This window comes from Myotis lucifugus, unplaced genomic scaffold (genome assembly GCF_000147115.1).
Source record: "Myotis lucifugus unplaced genomic scaffold, Myoluc2.0 scaffold_11, whole genome shotgun sequence".
Taxonomy (NCBI): domain Eukaryota; kingdom Metazoa; phylum Chordata; class Mammalia; order Chiroptera; family Vespertilionidae; genus Myotis; species Myotis lucifugus.
In genome coordinates, this window is record NW_005871059.1 from 242695 (window position 1) to 266782 (window position 24088).

The 24088-nt window shown below is 37.7% G+C and overlaps 1 protein-coding gene across 6 annotated transcripts in view; it reads right to left on the bottom strand.

Moving 5' to 3' along the window:
• Nucleotides 1-24088, bottom strand: part of CDK19 (cyclin dependent kinase 19) — a 117355-nt gene that overhangs the window by 44687 nt on the left and 48580 nt on the right. For all 6 annotated transcript variants that reach the window (XM_014451769.2, XM_006084353.3, XM_014451774.2 and 3 more), the window contains 2 exons: nucleotides 9236-9346; nucleotides 6982-7122 (listed from right to left, as the gene is read on the bottom strand). In XM_014451769.2, coding sequence (XP_014307255.1) covers nucleotides 6982-7122; nucleotides 9236-9346 — 252 coding nt within the window. The remainder of the gene's footprint in view (nucleotides 1-6981; nucleotides 7123-9235; nucleotides 9347-24088) is intronic.

Below are 24088 nucleotides of genomic sequence, written 5' to 3' on the forward strand. Positions count from 1 at the left end.
TGGTCAAGAACATCTTTTAGAAATGTATATAAATTATTATGATACTAATAGATAAGCGCCAGAAGAGAAGTAAAGATGAAGTACAACAGCAACCAATAAGAAAGAGAGATGATTTCCAAATAGAAATGGATATGAGGGTAAGTTTTAATGTATGTGTGGGTCCTGAAAGACAGGTAGTATTTGAATATGTAGAGACAGGGTAAGGAGTTTTAAGACGGGAGAAATAAAGGCCATTCAGCAGGAAAACTCAGGAGGATACAAGGAACAATCAATAGTTCAATAGAACAGTGTCTAAGTGAAAGATTATATGGGTACATATTTAAAGAAAATATTTAAAGGCAGTTGGAGATACATCTGATAAGATCTTGGAAGCCAAATAAGGAACTAGAGCAGTGGTTCTCAACCTTCCTAATGCTGCGACCCTTTAATACAGTTCCTCATGTTGTGGTGACCCCCAATTTTATTGTTACAAATTGAACATAATTAAAGCATAGTGATTAATCACAAAAACAATATGTAATTATATATGTGTTTTCCAATGGTCTTAGGCGACTCCTGTGAAAGGGTCGTTTGACCCCCATTATATATGTGTTTTTCAATGGTCTTAGGCGACCCCTGTGAAAGGATCATTCGACCTCCAAAGGGGTCTCGACCCACAGGTTGAGAACTGCTTAACTAGAGCTTTAGTCTGTAAACAATGAGGAACTATTTCAAAGTTCTTGAACAGAAGCTGAGGTCAAAAGGTCTAAAGTGGACTGAAAGGGAAAGGGATTATTGACAAAGATTCAAGTGAAGAGGCTAAACCCAAACTACAAGAAAGAGATAATAAAGGCCTAATCTAGGAAGGAGGCACTAGAGATAAAATTACATTAACAGAGGAGATATTTTAGGCAAATTCTAGATATGAAGTGTAAGGGTCTGCAAGGAATAAAAGAAGTTTCTAGGCTATGAAGAAAGTGGTGCCACAACCAAAATAGAAGGCACTGAAGCAGCAGCAAGTCTGGATGGGAGAAAACTGAGTCCTGGTCATAATGAGTTTTAGTGCCAGTGAACATTCAGGTGGTAACATCACAAACTAAATGTGTTAATCTATGCTATTTAGAATAAAATATAGGCATGTCTCATTTTATTTTCCTTCACTTTATAGACTTTGCATTATTTACACATTGAAGGTTTGGATCAAGCAAGTCAATGGGCACCAACTTTTCCCTCCCTTCCTCCCTTCCCCCCTTCCCCCTGCCTCCCTCCCTCCCTCCCTCCCTTCCTCCCTTCCTTCCTCCCTCCCTCCTTCCCTCCCTCCCTCCTTCCTTCCTTCCTTCTTTTTTTTTTTTTGGAGAGGCAATTGCAGTTCTAGTTTTTCTATTTAATCTTTATTGTTGAGAGTACTAAAGATGTCCCCCACTACCCCCCTCTAACCCAGTTCCTGCCCTGCCCCAGGCCTTACCACCCTACTGTTGGTTTCCATTGGTAATGTATATATGCATATCAATTCTCTGGTTAATCTCTTCCCGTCTCCCCTCCCCCCTTCCCTCTGAGATTCGCCAGTCTGTTCCATGTTTCCATGCCTCTGGTTCTATTTTATTCATCAGTTTATTTTGTTCATTAGATTCCTTGTTCATTTATTTTTATTTTTAGATTAATTGTTGATAGATATGCATTCATTGCCACTTTATTGTTCATATTTTTATTCTTTCTTGCTCTTCTTAAAGAATACCTTCAACATTTCATGTAATACTTTAGCTTTTTCTTTTCTGTGAAGCTCTTTATCTGACCTTCAATTCTAAATGATAGCTTTGCTGGATATAGTAATCTTGGTTGTAGGACCTTGCTATCCATCACTTTGACTATTTCTTGCCACTCCATTCTGGTCTGCAAAGTTTCTGTTGAGAAATCAGCTGACAGTCACATGGGTATTCCCTTGTAGGTAACTGCTTTTCTCTTGCTGCTTTTAAGATTCTCTCCTTGTCTCCAACCTTTGGCATTTTAATTATGATGTGTCTTGGTATGGGCCTCTTTGGGTTCCTCTTGTTTGGGACATACTGCGCTTCCTGGACTTGTAAGTCTACTTCTTTCCCCAGGTAGGGGGAGTTTTCTGTCATTATTTCTTCAAATAGGTTTTCAATATCTTGCTCTCTCTCTCTTCTCTTTCTGGCACCCACATAATGCAAATGTTGGTATGCTTGAAGTTGTCCCAGAGGCTCCTTACACTATTTTCATATTTTTTTATTCTTTTTTTTTTCGGCTCTTCTGATTGGGTGTTTTTTATGCTTCCTCATATTATAAGTCGTTGATTTGATTCTCAGCATCCTCTACTCTACTGTTGATTCCCTGTAAATTATCTTTTATTTCAGTTAGTGTGTGCTTAATTTCTGACTGATCCTTTTTCATGTCTTTGAAATTCTCACTAAGATCTTTGAAAGTCTCACTAGGTCCCTTGAGGCTCTCACTAAGATCCTTGAGCATCCTTAACCATTGTTTTGAACTCTGTATCTATTAGACTGTTTGCTTCTAATTCATTTATTCTTTTTCAGGAGATTTCTTCTGTTCTTTCATTTGTGACATGTTTCTTTGTCTCCGCATTTTGGCTGCTTTCATGTGTTTATTTCTATGTATTAGGTAGAGCTGCTATGTCTCCTGGAATTGGTAGAGTGGCCTTGCATAGTAGGTGTCTTGAGGGGCCAGTGGCTCAGCCTCCCCAGTCACCTGAGTGGGGCACGCTAGGTGTGCCTTTGTGTGGGCTGTGTGCACAGTCTTGTAGTTGAGCCTTGATTGCTGTTGATGTTACTGGGAGGAGCTGACCTCCAGGCCAAAAGGCTGTGAGGACTAACTACAACTATAGTGGAAGAGCTGCTATTCAGGAGGCACCCCTATGGAGTAAGACTTCCTTCAGTGGGGCTTTGGTGTTCACTGAGTCTGCCCCTTGAGTGTGTCACTCATGGCTGTGTAGAGTTGTAATCTGCTATGGTCTGAAGTTGTCCACTGGATGCACTGGCTCTGGGGCCTTCCAGGCAGTGCAAAGTCAGCCACTGACTAGGGGCAGGAGCTACAGAGCTATCTGCAAATGGCTGCTACTTGTGTTAGGCTTGGAAGTGCCCAGGCGAGGCCAAACTGTGAAGCAAGGCAGGCTGCTGCTAGTGCCAAGTCTTGCTGATGCCAGCTGCTGCTTGTTTGAGAAATTTTAGAAAAATCTGAAGACTGAGCCAGGACAGGCCATTCATATGGAAAAGCTGCTGCAAACAGCTTGGGTGGGGCTACAAATTGGATGGGGCATGGTCTCAGGAAATCACCAGGGTGGAGTGAACAGTGTGAGCTAAACTGATGGAAACTTAGATGTGGCTGCCAGTCAGCTTTGCAATGGGGGAGGTCTCAGTATAGAAACAATGACCCCTGGGAGCACCACTGTCTGGGAGAGAGCCACTCCTGAGTTCTTGTTCCAATGCCAGACAATCCAGTTCCTCCCCATATGTCCCTGGATCCCTCCAAGCCACTGCCCCAGTGCTAGAGTTCAGAGGGAGTGGGACCATGTAAGTTCATGTGCAGACCCTTTAAGTGAACTGCCTGGGTCTCCAGTAGCCTCCGTGTCACTCAGCTACAATCCCCGATTTTTATAACCCAAAGTTACAGGGGCTTCTCTCATGGCACTAGAACCCTAGGCTGGGGGTCTGGTGTGGGGCTAGGACCCCTTGCTCCTCACAGGAGGCATTTGCAGCTGAGATATCTCTCCTGATTGAAAAAAACACCACACGTGGGTGTTGGACCAAGCCATTCCGCCCCTCCGCCCCTCCTACCAGTTTCAATGTGCTTTCTTTACTTCTCTAGTTGTAGGACTTCCATTCAGCCAGATTTCAGGCAGTTCTGAATGATGGTTGCTCTGTGTTTTAGTTGTAATTCTGATGTGGTTGTGGGAGGTGGTAAGTACTGGTGTTTACCTATGCCACCATCTTGGTTCTCCCTGATGCCATCTTTTCAAGAGCATCTGCTCAGTTCATGTCTGTGTCACATTTTGGTAATCTCGCATTATTTCAAATTTTTTCATTATTAGTATACTAGAGGCCTGGTGCACGAAATTTGTGCGGGGGGGGGGGGGGGGTAATCCTCAGCCCAGCCTGCACCCTCTCCAATCCAGGACTCCTCAGAGGATATCCAAGTGCCGGTTTAGGCCCAATCCCAGGGATCGGGCCTAAACCAGCAGTTGAACATCCCTCTCACAATCCGGGACCACTGGCTCCTAACTGCTCACCTGCCTGCCTGCCTGGTTGCCCCTAACTGCCCCCACCCCCCGCCAGCCTGGTCACCCCCACTGCCCCCCCCCACCGGCCTGGTCGCCCCTAACTGCCCCCCTCTGCTGGCCTGGTCACCCCTAACTGCCCCCCCCCTGCCGGCCTGACCACCCCCAACTTCCCCCCTACCAGCCTGGTCGTCCCCAACTGCCCCCCATACCAGCCTGGTCGCCCCACGCAGCCTGCTGTTCAGTCATTTGGTCATCCCTCACTAACCCCCCTGCTGGCCTGGTCGCCCCACGCAGCCTGCTGTGGTCGTTTGGTCATCCCTCACTAACCCCCCTGCTGGTCTGGTCGCCCCACGCAGCCTGTTGTTCAGTCGTTTGGTCATCCCTCACTAACCCCCTTGCTGGCCTTGTTGCCCCATGCAGCCTGCTATTCGGTCATTACTGTTACTGTGATGGCGCCCTGGACAATTTGCATATTCCTCTATTATTAGTATAGATTTGTTATGGCAATCTGTGATCAGTGATCTTAGATGTTACTATTATAAGTTGGGGGAGGGCACCACAAACCATTCCCATATGAGATGGCAAACTTAATTGATAAATGTTGTGTTTTGACTGCTCTACCTACAGACCATTTCCCTTTCTCTCTCTCTCTCTCTCTCTCCTCAGCCTCCTTATTCCCTGCGACACAATACTTAAATTAGGCCAATTAATAACCTTACAATGGCCTCTAAGAGTTAAAATGAAAGAAAGACTTGCATGTCTTTCACTTTAATCAATAGCTAGAAATGATTAAGTTTAGTGAGGAAGGCATGTTGAAAGCCAAGATACATCAAAAACTAGGCCTCCTGTGCCAAACAACCAAGTTGTGGTGGAAGTAACTGCAGATATGGTAGAACTAAGGAAGAGAACTAGAAGTGGAGCCTAAAGATATGACTAAATTGCTATAACCTCATAATAAAATTTTAATGGATAAGGAGTTGCTTCATATCGATTAACAAAGAAAGTGTTTCTTGAGATGGAATCTACTCCTGGTGAAGATCCAATTATGATTGTTGAAATGACAAAGAGAGTTTAGAATAGTTATATTCTCTACTAGTTATATTCTCTACTGATAAAATGAAAGATTAAACTTAATTGATAAAGCAGCTTCAATGTTTGGTAGGACTGACTCCAATTTTGAAAGAAGATCTACTGTAGGTAAAATGCTATCAAACAGCATCACATGCTAGAGAAATCATGTGTGAAAGAAGGAGCGAGTCAATGCAGCAAACTTCATTTTTGTCTTATTTTTAAAAATTGCCACAACCACCCCAACCTTCAGCAACCACTACTCTGATCAGTCAGCAGCCATCAACACTGAGGCAAGACCCTCTACCAGTAAAAAGATTTAGGACTCACTGAAGGCTTAAGATGATGAACAACATTTTTAGCAATGAAATACTTTAAACTAAGGTATATACATTTTTCTTTAGTCATAATGCTATTGCACACTTAACAGACTATAGTATAAACATAACTTTTATATGCACTGGGGAAACAACAACAAAAACTCATTATATTGCAACATTCACTTTATTGCGGTGGTCTGGAACCAAACCCGCAATATTGCCAAGGTATGCCTGAATACAATTTTGTGAAAAAAGGAAATGAGTTGAAATTAGTTAATCGTCAATAAAAGATTCTGATTGATGATTCAAAAATGATTGTGACCTCAAAAATATAACTCACATAGATTACATTATTACAAGTTAAAATCTAAAACCATTCATGTAGGAGGTCTTTAATCTAAGAACAACCTCACATACCCAAGAATCAAAACCATGCTGACTCATGGTTAATAGTAAAGTGGCTATGTGAAAGTCTTTGAACCTTTCAGTTTAAAATTGAGGTACAATGTGTCTGAATGGTCAAGTCAGATGAACAGGCCTGACTGACTGACTGACTGACAAAGTAGCAAGGGGTCCTAACTAGGTCTCCTTGTGGACTAGTATTTATTCCTTTCTATAATAAGTACTTATCCTCAATTAAAACTGAGTTGACCTAGATTTATACCTACCATATACCTAGCATCTCCAAAAGCCTAAGAAATAAATTATCATGAATTGACTTTTGTGGGGGGCAAAATAAAACTTCCAATTATAAACTCATGGGTATTACAATTATTCAGTTCCCATTGTCTTTTCAAGAACAACATAAATTAAAAATGACATAATAAGTGTTTGCTTTATGTGTACTGAATACAAAAGTAAAATCAAACATTCGAATTGTGGCTAATTAGCCTAATAAATGCATTCCACCTTTGAGATTTATTCATTTATTAATTGTGAATATCAATAACAACATTCAATTTACTGGATGAAATGTCATTATTTCAGTTTAGTTCATAAGAAAAAAATGAGAATTTAGTTTTTAATTATTAATGTTTTTACTAATGATGAGCAATAATAAAAAAAACACAAAATGGATCAAAAGGTACTTTTTTCACATATGACTATCCCATTAACATTATACCAATCGCTTGTTGAAAATCACACTGATATTTTATAGCTATGCATATAATGGAAGAACATACACCAAATGTTAATAATGGTAAATTTTTATCATAGGTTTATGAATGGTTTTTCTTTTCTTCCTTTCTGCTTATTTTCAAAATTTTCTATAATTAATGTTTATCGTAATTGTAGCAAGAAAAAAGTATATCTTTTAAAAGAAAGGGGGAAAACATATTAATTTTAAATAAACATACTTACCAGATCTCTGTGAAGCACCCAATTTGCATGGAGGTAATGGATACCATCAAGAATCTGATAAAGTAATGATTTAACCATAGATCTTGGCAACTGCATGGGCTTTTTATTTGCTTTTGATGCACGGTGAAACTTAATAATATGCTAAAAATAAAAAAAATACTGTAATAATACATAGTCTTTGTCTATGTCAATAATAGATAAATAAGACTGTAATAAGTTCTCTATATTTTAAAAAATACTTATTAAAGGCCAATAATGACACAAAGAACAATAATTTGAATAACAAGGCCAACCAATAAAATGGAATTGATATTGGGGGTGAATGTGACAGTTTTAATGGGGTATAATGACTAGATTTACAGAAATCACTAAGATTTTCATTAAATAGGACCAAAGGGTTCAAAAGGGTTGATATTTAAAAGCCTACTTAAAAATAGTACTAGTTATAGTCTCTACTGACAAAATGAAAGATTAAAGAGAAAAAAAACTGTAAATCTTTACTATTCTATAAAAAGTTAGCACATAGTGCATTTGAGTATCACACTGACTACATGTATATTTGTTTTTTTGGTTTTTTTTTCTTTTTTTAAAAAAAATATTTTTATTGATTTTTTTTTACAGAGAGGAAGGGAAAGGGGATAGAGAGTCAGACACATCAATAAGAGAGAACCATCGATCAGCTGCCTCCTGCACACCCCCCCATTAGGGATGTGCCTGCAACCAAGGTACATGCCCTTGACCGGAATCGAACCTGGGACCCTTCAGTCCGTAGGCCGACACTCTATCCACTGAGCCAAACCGGTCAGGGCAATGTATATTTGAATTGTAAAGTTCCACCTTCTTTTGGCACATAATGAAATTAGGAGATATTTCTAATAGTTACTGGAAAGAAAGGAGGAGAGAAAAATGGGAATTTACTTTTTAAATAAATAAATTGGATCATCATAATCCAATTTTTATGTCCACATGTCATATTGTGTATTATAAAAGTACTTGAGCCGAAACCGGTTTGGCTCAGTGGATAGAGCGTCGGCCTGCGGACTAAAAGGTCCCAGGTTCGATTCCGGTCAAGGGCATGTACCTGGGTTGCGGGCACTTCCCCAGTGGGGGATGTGCAGGAGGCAGCTGATCGATGTTTCTCTCTCATCGATGTTTCTAACTCTCTATCTCTCTCTCCCTTCCTCTCTGTAAAAAATCAATAAAATATATTAAAAAAAAAAAAAAAGTACTTGAGGCCCGATGTATGAAATTCATGCAAGGGGCTCAGCCCTCGAAGCCCCGGCTTCGTCCGGAAGGTCATCTGGAAGGATGTCCAGGAGGTCGTTCAGCCATCCAGTCTAATTAGCATATTACACTTTTATTATTATAGAAGATTGAGTGACAGGAATGAAATTCTACTTGCCTCCCACACCACCATCTCCACCTTCCTCTCTACCCCACCCCTGTCCATAACATGCCAAAATGGATACTGAATATCCATGAAAAGAATGGAGGAAAAGAATGGAGGTTCTTATCAATATCTGCAGTAATAGCATTAACTCTGAAAGTTACTTCAAGACCCATAAGTTGTTAAAGTTATTCCTAAACAGATTTGTAACTGACATATATGACAAACCACACTATATTAAGTCAAAATTTTATTATCCAAAATTTGAACTTACTGCCAAGTTTGAATTTTTTTACTTTTAGAAGCTCCTCAGATAATATGTTTAAATGCCCTGAATCCTAACTTTAAAAGTTTGGAATTGGAATTAGAATTTTTATCTTCCATTATATATTGATAAAACACCCCTAATATTTGTAAAACTACATACATACTTCTATTTGGAGGAGTCGGTTTTAAATGAGAAGACGCTGAAAGAAGTTAACCTTATCTTAGAAAGGGAAACAAACTATTTATAAGTACATAATGCCTTAAATTTGAACTACTGTGTGTACCACAAAAGAGAGTAAAATTCACTAGACGTATTAGTAAACTACCATTAATTACTTGCATAAAAGTACTATCTCCCACTCATTAGCATTGTGGGAAGTGAAATTTTTGGTTATTACAAATACTATCTTCTCAGTAAAATAAGATGATCATGTGTATTGCTCAAATTCTTTTAAATCTTCGTTTATATTTATTATGTTTGTTTTGAACTACGATCAACAAAGCAAGTTGTCCTTTGTGTGAATTAGCAATAGGTAGTGCATCCATTTATTTCTCTGTTCCTATATAAAAGTTCTAAAAAGAAAGTGATTCTAGACTTACCCACAAATCATGTTCTGCATAGTCAAACAGCAGCCACACCTTCCTGTCACTGTGAGAAAGGAACACCTTCTGCAATGCGATCACATTGGGGTGCTTCAATTCTCGCAAAAGCTGCAGGCAAGAGGAAGAGATGAGTCACAATTCTGTTAACAAGGAGGGGAGAATGATGAATTTATAACTTCAAAATGCAATTTTTGCACGTTTAGACAATCCAGATAAGCAAAATAAAAGAAAAAATACCACTCAAAAATACCATTACCCAGAGATAAGCTCTGTCAACATCTTGGTGCATATCTTTCCAATCCATTTTCTGTGTGTGTGTGTGTGTGTGTGTGTTTTTTAAATGAGGCCATTTTAAAATGGTAAAATGTGAAATAGTAAACAAAAGTATTATCATATCACGAAATAATTAAATATATTTTGATATGTGCATTTTTTTTACAATAAGAAAAGCTTCTTGAGAGGCAGGAATTGTGTATTAACATTGTTTATATCCACCCTAGGCAGAATATACTCAATAAATATTTGACAAAAGAAGGAAAGATAATTTAACAAGTCCTTCACTCATCCATGTGTAGAGCGTGTAGTCCTTCAGTTTTTAGAAAAGTAGTGAGTATAAGGGAATGACTCTCATACCCACTGATAAAAATTGGTGTGAAATGGTCCTATAAATAGAGCAAAGGAATAGGACTTCACAAAATAGAAGCTTCAAGATGGACTCCGATAATGACAAGGAAAGACAGACCAAACCAGCAAGTGAAAAGTTAGCATTGGCACATATATAAGAGGCAGATGCTTCATTAAATATTTAACAACAATAACATTAGCTGCTCAAAGTAAGAGCCCGATAAATATGCCTGTCTCAGACTATCCTTAACTAGTGTTCAGATTTAACAGGTACAGAGAAACATACTCAATTTGAATAATATATTGAATGCCTTTTAAATCTAAAACTCTATGGAAGATACAAAAAAGGGAGAACAAAACTTCTATTGAATACTTTCTATGTGCAAGATGACTATACATAAATGTTTTCTCTCATTTAATCTTTTATAACAACCCTATGATGCACAGAAAACCTGATGTTCAGTGTAATAAAAACACCTTGACCAAAACCAAACACCTAGAAAGAGAAGAGATTTGCTTTTAAACAGATCTGCCTGGTTCCTAAGTCCATGCTTTTTCCACTATGGCTGAAGTTTGTGTCTTCAAAGCCCAGAACGTTGTGAGGAAAACATACAGACAGATCAACGAGGCAGAAAAAAATAAACTGCTTATCCATTCTAGTAACTTTATTTTTTTTAAATATATATTTTTATTGATTTTTTACATAGAGGCAGGGAGAGAGATAGAGAGTTAGAAACATCGATGAGAGAGAAACATCGATCAGCTGCCTCCTACGCATCTCCCACTGGGGATGTGCCTGCCCGCAACCCAGGTACATGCCCTTGACTGGAATCGAACCTGGGACCCTTCAGTCCACAGTCCCGACGCTCTATCCACTGAGCCAAACCGGTTTCGGCCCATTCTAGTAACTTTAAATGAGTAAAGCATACCTTAAGTGCCTGTGCTGGAAACATGTAAAAAAAAATCTTCTAAACTCCACCCTAGGGAACTTTTATAGACTATTTCCCAGTTGCCTAATTCTTTACTACTTTCAATGATAGATTTCCTAGTTCCTCAATTCTCTCATTTTGGCTCTGCACCTCAGCTCTTTCTCTTCACCTACACCTTGACAACCTTGCTGGAAAGTGACCTATCATCTATGATCTGAACAGGATTCCCGAATATGACTCCCTGGGTTCTCCCTCCAACACACGTGCCCTGGAACACAGCTAAGAGGTAATAGCTGGGATAGGCTGGGTTGCACCTAGCCAGCCATCCACTTTTTACAGCTAGTCTCTGTATTTCCTGTGGATCTAAGTGGGGAAAAGGAACTGGAAGAGAAATGACCAAGGAAGACCTAATAGTCCTCCCTTGGTGGGGAGGGAGACAGGGGTAATTAGATGGATGTTGGTTCAGCTATCAGCTTCTATTTCTGTTTCCACTGCCTAAGAAATGTTAAGCAACCCTACTTCTTGCTTCAGATGCAAATGTTAAACATAAAATGCTCCTAACTGATGATTGAATCAAAGACAGTGACATTTTGGAGGGATGCAGAGTTTACTCAGTTTTCTGCTTTTGAATATTTTTGGCTCCCAGACTCGGTAGAGTACTATGCATGTTTAATGACCCCACTTGCAGTACTTGGATCCTGGTAAGAGGCCTTGCTCTGGGCACGACTAGTCTCCCTTTCTTTCTGACTCCTTGGCATTGGTCAACTAAGACAGTTTGACTTTATTAAGTCTCTACCCAAAATATGTTCTCTTTGCTGCCTGCAATGGAAGGGAAGTTGAAACTCACTTCTGCATCTAAACCAGGCTATTAAAACACCAAATATTAGCACAGAGCCTAAACCCCACATGTCTGGGAGAGAGGCTATCACATGGAGCAACATGTAATCAATACCTCTAGAAAATTATGTTTTCTATAATTATAATTTGTTGATACCTTTACAGTGAGTCTACCTTAAGCCCCATGTGTAGACATTATCGTGAATAGGTAATACATTTACATGGTTCAAAACTCAAAATTATATAAAAGGACAGATTGAGATGTCTCATTACCACTTCTGCTCCCAGTGACCTCAGTCCCTCCTGCCTCCTAGATTAGCAATTTTCAACCTTTTTCATCTCATGATACACATACACTAATAAAAATCTGTGGCACACCAAAAGGTGTATTTTTTTGTTGATCTGACAAAAAAATAGGTATAATTTTGATTCATTCACACCAGGTGCCTACTGTTGTGTTGGCTGTTGTCATTTTCTTTTATTTGACAATCTAAGGGAAAAGAGTCAGTGCCCCTGACTAAATAGTCAGGTACTGCATGTTTTAAAATTTCTGCAGCACACTGGTGGAAAATCGCTGTCCTAGATAACAATTTTTATTAATTGTTTGCTAATCCTTCCTGTGTTTCTTTATCCAAACAATATATAAATATATTTTTTTGCCTGCCTTATTTACACACAAGATAGCATTTTACCTTTTTTACTTAATCTTGGAAATCTCTCAATATCAGTAAAATATTAGTACTAGAAATCTTTCTAGTTCTTCCAGCTGCATGGTATTTCTAGGTCACCTTTTTTTTTTTATTGTGGTAAAATATACGTAACATAAAATTTACCATTTTAACCATTTTTGAGTATATGCTTCAGTAGCATTTAAGTACATTGACACTTCGTGCAACCATCACTAGCCTTTCTATCCTTTCTCCAAAATTTTTTCATTATCTCAAACTGAAACTTTGTACCTTAAACATCTCCCTTTTCCCAGCCGCTGGTAACCACTGTTCTACTGTCTCTCATAAATTTGATGGTGTGAAGTAAAGAGCAGAAACAGAGCTCTAAGTAGCTCAGGGTGAGATATTTAACCTGGTGTAGAAACTGAAACCTGGGTACTATGAGGGCATTTCCTGAAAGGGCTGTGAATCCAATAAATGCTACAAAATCCTAAAGAAAATTATATACAGGAAGAGGGGACCAAGAGGAACACACCTGAGGAACTAAAGTGGATATTAATCCAATCACTGGTTACTTTCAAGGCTGGTGTACTCATAAAATGTTAGGCCCTAAACAACTTCCACATAAAATTAGAGTCCTTATCCCTATTTACTAAAACAAAAAAATTAAAAAGTAAATTCCTTTACCACTATTTACTGAAGAAACAAAAACAGTAAACAATATACATGGTTCAATAATAAGAAAACTGTTAAGTAAATTATGGTATAACCACATATTGTAGCCTCAAATATATACGCTGAGGAAGTTTTCAGATCCATTAGAAAAGACTTGGGCTATAATTTTGTGATGTAATATAAAAAGACAACAAAATATAAATGTTTATAAAATAGGAAATTTAATAAGACATTAATATAGTTACCTGAGTGGTGGGATTATGTGTGATCTTTCTGTTTTCCTATTTTACAAGTTTTCTACAATGAGCATTACTCTTATAATTTACACACACACCCCAAAAGATAGCCCTTTCTCTCCAGAAATTTACCTGCTGAGATAATATATCATTGCACTATCACAGCTTCTCAGGCAGTTACACCAAGAAAGGAGATGATTAGACTGCTACTTTCCTTAATTCTTTATTTCACCAATGGACTTTAATCTCTTGTCACACAAATATTTGTTCAACATGACATCATACAACTATAAATATGTTTTAATCACATCTAAACAGGAGTTAAGTATAGCATCATTTTCCTTGAACAATCCCACACTAAATGACAACATTTCCTGTGCCAGATATTCACAGAGTACTAATGTGATCCCAGAGGAGCCTAAGGAAGAATGTACAGTGAACATGCCAAAGTTTTATCTGATTCCCCATTCAGGGTATTTAACTGACTATAAAAAGTGTCTAATTTTCACTGTCCTGAATATATAATAATAATCTAAAGTTACAGCCAAAACCGGTTTGGCTCAGTGGATAGAGCGTCGGCCTGCGGACTCAAGGGTTCCAGGTTCGATTCCGGTCAAGGGCATGTACCTGGGTTGCGGGCACATCCCCAGTGGGGATTGTGCAGGAGGCAGCTGATCGATGTTTCTCTCTCATCGATATTTCTGACTCTCTGTCTCTCTCCCTTTCTCTCTGTGCAAAAATCAATAAAATATATATTAAAATAAATAAATAAATAAATAAATAAATAAATAAATAAAGTTACAATCCTAAACTTTTTCCTCTAAAGCACTATTTAGGATCCTGACTGAATTTGGGGAGCCTTGTAATAGATTAACATTTACAGAATCCATTTGTATAATTATCTGCACATTTTCCTCCATTTTCATCCCCATTTTCTGTTCTCTGATGTCCTCATGGGTTCCAGATTCCTTTTCTAGGGTATCTGAATGGAGAGTCCTCTTATACTTCAATAACTCACTTATCTCGAAGTAAATCAAATTTTCTATTTTTATTAGATCTGTTACAAGTAAAACTATGATCCATTTAAGAAAGCACTGAGCATATAATTTTTTTAAAAACCCTATGCCACCCATACCACCAAAAATGAAAATAAATGAAGCAGTGTATTTTATGGTAAAGAGATTTACTTAACTACAAAATTCCCCAATATTCCTAAACTGAAATTCCCTAGTATTCCTAAACTGAAACTTAAGAATTAGCATTTTGAAACCTGACACTTTTTTTTTTCCACACTTGTGACAGGCCTTTTGGAAGCTAGTCTTTACAAGCACATAATAATACATTATAACCTTCCAGCAGATGGCACTCATACCCTGAAAAGGGGTCTATAAAACAGTAACCCAGTCGTGGTTCAAAGTGGCCTTACATTTTTTGCTTTATTTTACTTTAGTGATACTGTTTAAGTACAGAGTCATAATTTTCAAGCAGGTCTATGTTCCCCATTGTCACCCAGTAGATGTGACAATGAGGTAGCAGGTTTAATGCAAAAAGTACAGGTTTTAGAACTCAGAGACCTGAGTTTGAGTCCTGACTTAATAGTTGTATGACATATGATTTTATTATATGTGGAATCTAAAGAACAAAATTAATGAACAAACAGAATTGAAACAGACTCATAGACACAGAGAACAGACAGGTAGTTGCCAGAGGGGAGAGAGGTTGGGGGACTGAGAGAAAGAGGTGAAGGGATTAAGGAGTACAAATTGGTAGTTACAAAATAGTCATGAAGATGTAAAGTACAGCACCATGAATATAGTCAATATTGTAATAACTATGTGTGGTATCAGGTGGATACTGGAAATACTGGAGAGAACACTTTATAAAATATGACTGTCTAAATACTATGCTGTATGCCTGAAACTAATACAAAATAATACTGAATGTAAAGTGTAATTAAAAAAGAAAAATATTTTAAATAGGACTAATTTATTACTACTTCTAAGACACCTTCCCTGAAACTCCTAGTCAGAAATGGATGTGTCTCTTCTGTATTTCCATCCATACTGTATTTCCCTTAACATTGCCACTAACTGCATAAATTTATGACAAAGTTTAATTATTTATCTTCCCTAATAGATTGTAAGGTCCTAGAGTGCAGGCGTTATGTCTGCCATCTCTACATTTCCACTGTCTTGTACAAGCCAGACATCTGGTAGGTGTTCAACAAATGCTGCAGAATTAATGAGATCTATCTCCTATCTCTTCTAAAACATCCTATATTGATATCAAATTATCTTGCTAAAATAAAATGTCTGATCATGTTAGCTCTCCCATTCCAAAATCTTAAATGACTTCAAAGTTAAAACTTAAACAGAACACTCAAAACCACCCTGGCCAATGAGGCTCAGTTGGTTCAGTGTCATCCAATGCACCAAAAGGTCACGGATTCAATTCCTGATCAGGGCACCAAACCAAAAAAAAACAACATTCTAAACCATCCACCCCAAAGGCTAAATCCATTTTTCCTACAAATAACTTTTTAGGGGGGAAGTAGGCTGAAACTCAAGATAAAACTGCTTAGTAACCCTAACATTTTAACCAAAAATGAGGCAGGTGTATAAGATACGAGTTAAGGACCAATGAGTTTTGCTCTGACAAAGGGGAATATCATACCTAGCATATGTTGTGGCCTTCACCTTAAGGATACACCCTATGTAATTCATCATGAATAAGCTCCCAAGGTCTCCACTGCACAGAATTCTGCCCATTATCTCCCATAAGGCCTTGCCCTAGAACTCAGAGACCTGAGTTTGAGTTAGGGTATATCCACATACTGTAGCCTGTAGGATGAGGCAGAAGTGTGATAGAAAATACCCAGGAAAGAAAGATTGGGGGGAGGGAGGGGGGAGAAGGGAGGAAGGGAGGGAAGGAGGGAAGGAGGGAGGGAGGGGAGGGAGGAAAAGAAAATACCCAGCAGGTAACAATGATTTTTTTTTTAAAAAGGTCAAAATGTATTAATCAACATTTGAGTGCCCAGCATATTCCAGGCACAGGGAGATCAAAGAGGAGACAGATTAAACAAATAATTTTAAAATTATAATTATGATGAGGTTACTAAGAAAAATACAGAATATGACATACAATAGAAATAACCTAGTCTGAAAAGTCAAAGGAGATGCTTCTAATGAAGAGGAAAATGAGAATCATAGAGCCTCAACCAGCAAGAAAGTATACTAGAGCAGGTTATTCTCATCACGTCATGAATACACTAATTCTAAAAACTCCTTCACCATTCATCTTGTAGGAGCAAATATCAAATGAAATCCTTACTTTATTCTAAATTTGCTATGGCAGATGTCTATCACTAGGTAATAGAGCACATCTTTTTTTCTTTCCAGATGAATATTTATAAAACCACCTAGCACAGGACCTGCAAAGCAAGCACTCAACAAGTTTTGTTGAATGAGAAAATGAAAGCAATAGTACATGAAATATGGCTTTTATGTAAATATGTTGGTGAAATGATATTCCACATTGAAAGAATGTTAATTTCAAAACTGTGGTTATCTTTTATATATAAGAAATGTTCAAACAAGATTAAGAATGTTCAAGGAATTTAATAAGTCTGAATAATAACTTGAAGCTGGTAATTGATTAAGCAAAATAAAGTAGTAAGCTATTTGGTTTTACACCTAATCCAGACCATTATAACTTTTATTTCTAAAATATACAGTTGACATTTTCTTTAGTAAAAACAGGCAAACAAGTAGCCCTGGAATTCACACCCACACCCACACCCCTAGACCATCACACATACACACACAGACCATCACACATACACGCACACACACCCCTAGACCATGACACACACACAAACACACACACACCTAGACCATCACACACACACACCATGCTGGAGAATCTACAGGGAGAGGTAAGGGCTTTGCTTTCTGAAGGAACTTGTCTAGTACATGTTGGATGCTCCACTCTTAAGAATGACTGGAATTATGGTCTCACACCCCAGCCCTGAAACTACAAGGAACTAACATTTACAATTCAAACCTAAGGATTTTGATTAATTATTAATTGCTAAATTACCAGTGCCAATAACTGAACGTGTTTCACATCACTATGCTGCTACAGAAGATAAACACAGTGAAGTCAAGGCTTAAATAAATTAATCATTTATAGTTCCTGAAGACCTCATAGGAATTTTAACCATAGTAACAAGAAAAGTTACTTTATGATCTGACCAAAATACAATCCAGGAAATGTCTACTGCATTGTTTCCATTAAGCAGAAAATCCACTTCGTTCCTAATCTGCTAAGAAACCTTTATATATACATTATAAGAAAATACAGAAGGGAGTGAGTTTCCACAATGAAATAAATGATTTCTTTTCTATTAAACATCTACTAGATTTAATCAATAAAAGCTAAATATTTCCACTAAGAGTGTTAACTTTAATTTTTTAAAAAGAGCTTCAGTGTGACATGCAGCTTTTCTGTAAATGTTAGACAATGATTAGGAAAAAAAAACTAGAAATCACTATAATAATGAAAACTAATTCATAATACTTTAACTTTCCATAATTTTGTGTTTAGCAGAGCACATATGCAAAAATAGCATTAACTTTAAAGTAAACTTCCCATGTTAAGCGAAATAAGTCAGACAGAAAAAGTCAAGAACCATATGATTTCACTCATATGTGGGATATGAAACTGAAAGCAACAAATGAACAAACAAACAAACAAAAAGTCATAGACACAGACAACAGGATGGCGGTTAACAGAAGGAAGGGATTGGGTCATAGTAAAGGGTAAGGGGGCAGTGTCTAAAGATTTGACTTTGGGTGCTGGCACAAAACACAATATACAGATGATGTATCATAGACTTCTATACTTGAAATCTATATAATTTTATTAACCAATAATGTCACCCAAATACATTTAATTTAAAAATTAAATAAATAAGCTTTCTTTGAATGATCTTAGAGCTTTGAAATTTAATGTCTTTTTAAGGCAGTTTGAAAAATACATATAAAATGACTCTCCTCTTTGAAATGTAATCCTCTCACATAAGTCCTGGTCACATTCTTCAATACACCTAAACACCTGCTTTTAAGTAAAAGTCACAAGGAAAAGGTATCTTTGTTAATCCTCACCCGAGATATTTTTCCATTGATTTTTAGAGAGAGTGGAAGGGAGGGGAAGAGACAGAGAGAGAAACATAGATATGAGAGAGGCACATGGATTGGTTGCCTCCCATACAAGCCCTGACTGATGCCAGGGATCAAGCCTGCAACCCAGATGTACATGTCCTTGACGGAAATCGAACCCGGTACCCTTCAGTCTGCAGGCCGATGCTCTATCCACTGAGCTAAACCGGCTAGGGCAAAAGGTCATATCTTTGACTACAAAGTTATCTTGTATAGAAAATATATCCTAAACGAAGTCTTAAGGCTAACAACAAACTTGGAAAAACACCACCAAACTGTCAGACATTAAAGGGCTAATTTACTTGATTTATGGAGCTTGTAAGAATCATTTTTAAAAAAGAAAAATACTTCAATAGGACATTTCACAAATATAAATTAAAATAGTCAAAAGTTATATGAAAATATTACTATCCACCCTAACTGGTTTGGCTCAGTGGATAGAGCGTCGGCCTGCGGACTGAAGGGTCCCAGGTTCGATTCCGGTCAAGAGCATGTACCTTGGCTGTGGGCACATCCCTAGTAGGGGGTGTGCAGGAGGCAGCTGATTGATGTTTCTCTCTCATCGATGTTTCTAACTCTCTATCCCTCTCCCTTCTTCTCTGTAGAAAAAAAAATATATATATATATATATATAAAGAAAATATTACTACCTTACTTAAAGAATGTAATTTGAAGCAATGGAAATATATTTTTCATCTATCAGATTGGGAAAATGTTTTTAAATATATTTTTTATTTCAGAAAGGAAGGGAGACAGAGAGAGAGATAGAAACATCAATAATGAGAATGAATCATTAATTGGCTGCCTCCTGCATGCCCCCTACTGAGAATCAGCCAGCAACCTGGGCATGTGACCTGGTTCATAGACTGACGCTCAACCACTGAGCCACACTGGTGGGCCAGATTGGAAAAATGTTTTAAGCTTAATAGTATCAAGTGGTATCAATAGAAAACTGGTTGAATAAATTAAGGTCCATCTCCACAGTGGCATATTCTATAGCCATTAAAAATAATGCTATAGGGAAGAAGATATTATATTGTTAACTAGAGGGCCGATGCACGAAATTCGTGCAAGGGCCTTAGCCCCAGCCCCCGCCCACTGCGGCTTTGTCCGGAAGGAAGGATGCGTCCAAAAGGATGTCCAGTCTAATTAGCATATTACGCTTTTATTATTATAGATGTGGAAAGATCAGTAAGATATCATAGCATTTCTAGATTTTTAAAAAAATATATTTTATTGATTCTTTACAGAGAGAAAGGGAGAGGGATAGAGAGCTAGAAACATCGATGAGAGAGAAACATCAATCAGCTGCCTCCTGCACACCCCCCAATGGGGATGTGCCGCAACCAAGGTACATGCCCTTGACTGGAATCGAACCTGGGACATTTCAGTCCGCAGGCTGACGTTCTATCCACTGAGCCAAACCAGTCAGGGCTCTAGGTATTTTTTAAAGATATATATGTGCTGGCATATGACTAAAAACTTTGGTAAGATCATAAGAAGTCATTTATAGTAGTTGCTTTTCTGCAGAAGAACCAGATTAAGGAAGATAGAGATTTCTTATTTTTCATTTTAAATCTTTCTGTATTTTTTGAATTCTTATTATGCATATATTTCTTTAATATTTCTAAAATGTCAACAGAAGTTACCCAGAGGAACAAATTATAATTTTTATTTGCTACCTTATACTGTTCTGCATTTTTAAAAATTAATTTCTGTAAAAATTTACTCGAAGATATTATTTTTCAAATTGCAGCTTATAACCCTTTAGTGGATTATTAAATCAGTTTAGTGAGTTGCAGCCAGCATTCTCCACTCCCAAAACAAGTGAGATTACCTAAACTAAACTAAAATAGAAAATAATCTAAAACACCAGTCCACATCACAGGTTTTAAGCAAGAGAGAGAGCCAAAGCAATAATAAATCAGTCAAAAAAGTTTAAAAACCACTGCTCTGGAATATTATGTTACAAGTATTTTGAATAAAATACTCAGAAAAAATCTTAGTGGCCTTACAATTTCCATTTCAAAAATAAGAATTATTTTATATTAAAATGAGTTTTGTTTATGTTTTTGTAAAATATATTTTATTAATTTTTTACAGAGAGGAAGGGAGAGGGATAGATAGTTAGAAACATAGATGAGAGAGAAACATCAATCAGCTGCCTCCTGCATACCCCCTACTGGGGATGTGCCCGCAACCAAGGTACATGCCCTTCATCGGAATCGAACCTGGGACCTTTCAGTCCGCAGGCCAACACTCTATCCACTGAGCCAAACCGGTTAGGGCTAAAAGGAGTTTCTATATGTCAATTCTTAATATGACCAACTTGAAAAGGTCATGAAGAAAAAATATAATTTCTGAAAACTCAGAGAGAAAACTTAAAAAGATGTACTAAGATGACATTTATACAACATATACTAAGACTTGAGTGAATTCTAAAAAATGAACATAGGTATTTGGAATAGTATAAGTTATACACATTAATCATCTCTGAAATTGACAATATTGAAATTAAAGAAGTTTAGTTAAGATTGTTTATCCATAAAGAGATCACCAAAATAAAAGATTTTTTAAAAATGAGGCTGAGAATTTCAGAATACTGAGAGAAAACCACATAGTTAAAATACATGTACAACAAAAAATCATGAGGGCACATATTTTTAGTTGTTTTTGGTTTTTTTGTCTTTTTTGTGTGTGTCTTTTTTTGGTGTCAAAGGATGTGTTTGTTCGGGTCACAAATACAATCTATTGCCCAATCACCTGTTTGATCAAGAAGGTAACTACAAAATGACTAGCCAGAGTTAAGACCACAGTTCAGTCACTAAATTAAGTAAAATTAAGGACTATAGCAGAATGAAATCAAGACTTTGTTTTCACCAACATAACAACCAAACCATGTATATTATTAAGTCATACCATCTGTAGAAAACTCATTTGTTTTTTTTTAACTCTCACTAACTTCAATTTCATGGATCTTTACTACTTACCTTACATTATCTCTTCCTCCCTATTAGCTACCCCTCATCCTCCACTACTCCTTGCTTGCTCTTTACTTCCTTTGTTCCTTTCCATTCATCCATAAGCTCTCATTCTTCCAAATCCCTATAGCAATTATATATACCACTCATTTGAAATTTAACAAGTTATTTCTTATATTCTTTATCTTTTTTACACATATCCTAATGTTTTCACATATAGATATATGCTTATACTAACTATTTGGTAAACTGAATGGTCATTCCATATTAAAAGTGTGGTCAATATCACTAACTCCTTTTAGTTATATTTTTAAGTTCTCAAATAATCCAGAAGTCAAAAGTTGTTCAGAGCACGGGTTCCATGACAAAAAAGATTTAGGTAATCAATATATGTCCTAGAAGATTGGGACCATAGGCCCAGGCTAACTCTGGAAGCAATGAGTTCAGTAAGTCTAAAAGAAAGAGGGGGAGGGAAGATAGTACCTGATATGGGTAATGGCAGTAAGAACAGAAAGGAGGTGGTGACTAAAAAGAGGACAGGGCAGATTCAATAGGACTCAGTAACTGATATGCTAATGCCTAATGATCCAGGATGGTACAAGCAACTCAACAGATAGTGGTACAATTTAGAGACAAGGAAAAGCATTACAGCTTTGAGATGAGGATCAATGTTGATTTTAGAATCAGATATGATGAGTTTGAGATGTTCATGGGTGCATATCGATGGTGGGCTTGGATATGAGAGAACTCAACTGGAGGCAAAAAAAATGAAGAGTCATCAGGACAGATAGAAGATTACTCAGGATGTGTTTTTCATGAAGAGATGAGAAAGGCAATTAGTGGAGAGCTCTTTTAGGAAATAAAACATTGGGAAAAAGAGACATTTAAGAAAAAAAGGATCACATAAAGACTCAGTATGTGTGCTCAGAGAAGGAGAAGCCTCCTTCTCCCAAGAGAGGATCCTATATAATAAAAGGCTAATATGCAAATCAACCAAATGGCAAAATGACCGGTCGCTATGATGGATCACATTGACCACCAGGGGGCAGACGCTCAACGCGGGAGCTTCCCCCCTGGTGGTCAGTGTGCTCCCCACAGGGCGAGCACTGTTCAGCCATAAGCTGGCAAGCGCAGCAGCAGTGGCGGGAGCCTCTCCTGCCTCCAAGACAGCCCTAAAGGCCCCGAGGGGCCCCGGACTCCAAGGGGGCCCAGGCGCAGGCTGGGCTGAGGCCCCCCCCCCCCCCCGCCACCCCAGTGCATGAATGTCGTGCACCAGGCCTCTAGTATTGTTATAAAAACCAAGAAGGGTTTCCTTCCTCTCAGAAGGGAGAACAGATGACTATTTCAAGTGTTGAGAGAATTGTCTATTGGATTTTCAGCCTCTGTTGGAGATATTTAGGAAGCTATGAAAGAACAGTTTTTCTCCACTGAAATGATAAATTCTATGAGTATAGATATCACATCTGTCTTGTTTATTGTTACTTATTGCACAGAGAACAAGGCAAGGCCAGTCATGTGGTGGGCATTCATGAAATATTTTTTGAACTACACTGAAAGTAGAAATAAAATCAGATGGTAACAAAAGCTAGCTGTCCTTGATAGTTAATGGTGAGGAGAAACCACCTGGCTATAAATAGAGGAGCACTGAGAACTCAGAGAGGTATTTTCAGATTGTTTAGCTTTGTACAGTAGGAGAGACTTCAACATTTTTTAAATATGAAGAGTGAAGAATCCATGGGGAACAGAAAGTAAACATCTGCTTAGACTTCACACATGACTGCTTCCAGAATTATTTGCTAACTTTAGCTCAAAGAAATATCTAATTGTTAAAGACTTGAAATTTTAAAAAATGAGTAGGGAAAAAAATCAAGCAACATTGGCTCATGATACAGAACAGGGGCTCCTTATAAATGAGTATGGGAAAATCAGCTACTAAACCATTGTATCTTCTTCCCAGTTTCCTACCTTCCTTTACTTCTAACTCACAAATTCTTTAAAGATGCCCCTACAGCAGTGACAACAATACCTTGTGAAAGTCAGACGTCAGTAAAGGTGGGGTGGTTAGAAAGGGGGCACAACTAAGGAAAAGGGAAGGAAGAAGAAAGAACTGAAAGATCCTTCAGGAAGGGTGTTGTTCTTAAAATAAAAAACTACCAACATAGCTTCAGTTGTCAATATAGTGACATGGTAAGACCCATGTCATTAAAAAAAAAAAAAAAAAAGACAAACCATAATCTCACATAAAATTCCACGCTTCAGAATCCCTCAATTCTAGATATCTCTGGTATCTATTAAATGTGACCACTTTTTAAAAGATCTGATCAAACAAAAATAGTGGTACTGAGTTAGCAGTTTCTGTTATCCTAAAAATATTTCTGAAAGTAACACTGAAGCTCCTTGACCTGATTCTACAGCTTTCTCACTGGCTGGCCTCTTGCTTGCATACTACCTCAAGCCACACCAAACTGCCTCTAGATGCTCAGTGCAAATACTCAGACACTCACCTTCAAGATTCAGCTCAACCTTCCTCTCTATCCTTTGTGAAACCTTTTCCTGACAGCCCCATTCCACCTTTCTCTGCCCACCACCCATCCTTTCTTGAAATAGATGATTCTAAGCAAAGTGAAATACAAGAGATTGTTACAAATATTTTGAAAATACAAAATTCAAGAATATCACCA